At 40.1% G+C, this 1,148-nt stretch overlaps 1 protein-coding gene across 1 annotated transcript in view; it reads left to right on the top strand.

Annotated features, from left to right (window-relative positions):
- LOC101858776 overlaps nucleotides 1-1,148 on the top strand; it is an 83,383-nt gene that overhangs the window by 23,776 nt on the left and 58,459 nt on the right. Inside the window, exon 2 of the mRNA XM_005096729.3 lies at nucleotides 654-755. Coding sequence (XP_005096786.1) covers nucleotides 654-755 — 102 coding nt within the window. The remainder of the gene's footprint in view (nucleotides 1-653; nucleotides 756-1,148) is intronic.

Genomic DNA, 1,148 nt, shown 5'->3' with positions numbered 1-1,148 from the left:
TTAGGTTGTTCTCTGTGTGTCTCTGTGTTTGGCGGGGGAGGGGGGTGTATAATTCATGTCGCATTTTGTAGAAAACGAAATATTGAGCAGTGAAGAGAGGGAGATATGCGTAGGCTTGTGTGTGGGTGGTTATAACAGGAAAAGAAAAGGTGGTCTTGGATTCACAACTATGAGTTCATCAAATTGAAACTCCGGTCAGAGATGAGAATGCTAACATCTGCTTCTCTTTTATCGTTGATGTATTGTCTTTGTTTTCTGTTCTTCTAAAAAGCTCTACCGTCAAAATGACCTCTTTGTCTAAAAGTGTTGTATTCAAAATGTATGCTATGAATAAACCATTGCAGCTACAAGAAGGTGGGTCTCTTGAAGAAAAAAAACCTAAAAGTTTTACGTAAAGTAAAGTCCTTAACACAAGAATTGTACTTTCTAGCGTTTCTGACCCAAAAAAACCCTATTGAAAGTACATTGTATTGTGACTTATAATAGCTTTGCTTCATGCAAAAAGACTTTTCGACGTATTGAGACTTTAGTACCTTTTTTTTCCTTCCAATTTTCTCAATTTAAACCTGCACATTGGCAATATAACATCTGCCTTTTATCTTTCAACGAACATTGTAATTGTCGTTTCACGGATTGCTCTTGTGTGTCCCCAGGTCAGTGTGTGACGTGCGGCGAGAAAGTGACCGGTGCCAACGAGGCATGCCAGGCTATGGGGAACTTGTACCATACGCGGTGTTTCATCTGCTGTTCTTGTGGTGAGTACGAAAGTCTGAACTCGTGGAGAAATGTCACACGTGATTATCCGATCATCTGTTTAGTTTGTTTGTTTGTAAAATAAAGTAAAGAATATTGACACCTTAACGGTCATTCAGTGCAGAGAAAAGTAAAGCAAACTTTCAGAAATAACCGAATGAAAGATAAGAAGGACCTACCATTGGTGCCCTCCGTCCTCTGGCGGGAGATCCTCACGCAGACGGTGATGTGCACGTGTGGTATTTACTTCTATGTATTGTGTTTGTTGTTTTTTCTGTCTTGTCTTGTTGTTTTTTCTTCAGTGTTCGGGTGGTAAGAGTTTCACGGCTCTTGCAACTGCATAAGGTCATACTATGAGCGCTTGTTCTTTCTGCTCTGTCTATAAAGAAAAGCCC

Source organism: Aplysia californica, unplaced genomic scaffold (assembly GCF_000002075.1).
Source record: "Aplysia californica isolate F4 #8 unplaced genomic scaffold, AplCal3.0 scaffold00136, whole genome shotgun sequence".
Taxonomy (NCBI): domain Eukaryota; kingdom Metazoa; phylum Mollusca; class Gastropoda; order Aplysiida; family Aplysiidae; genus Aplysia; species Aplysia californica.
The sequence above is the reverse complement of the archived record's forward strand: the minus strand, read 5'-3'. Positions and strand labels throughout refer to the sequence as shown.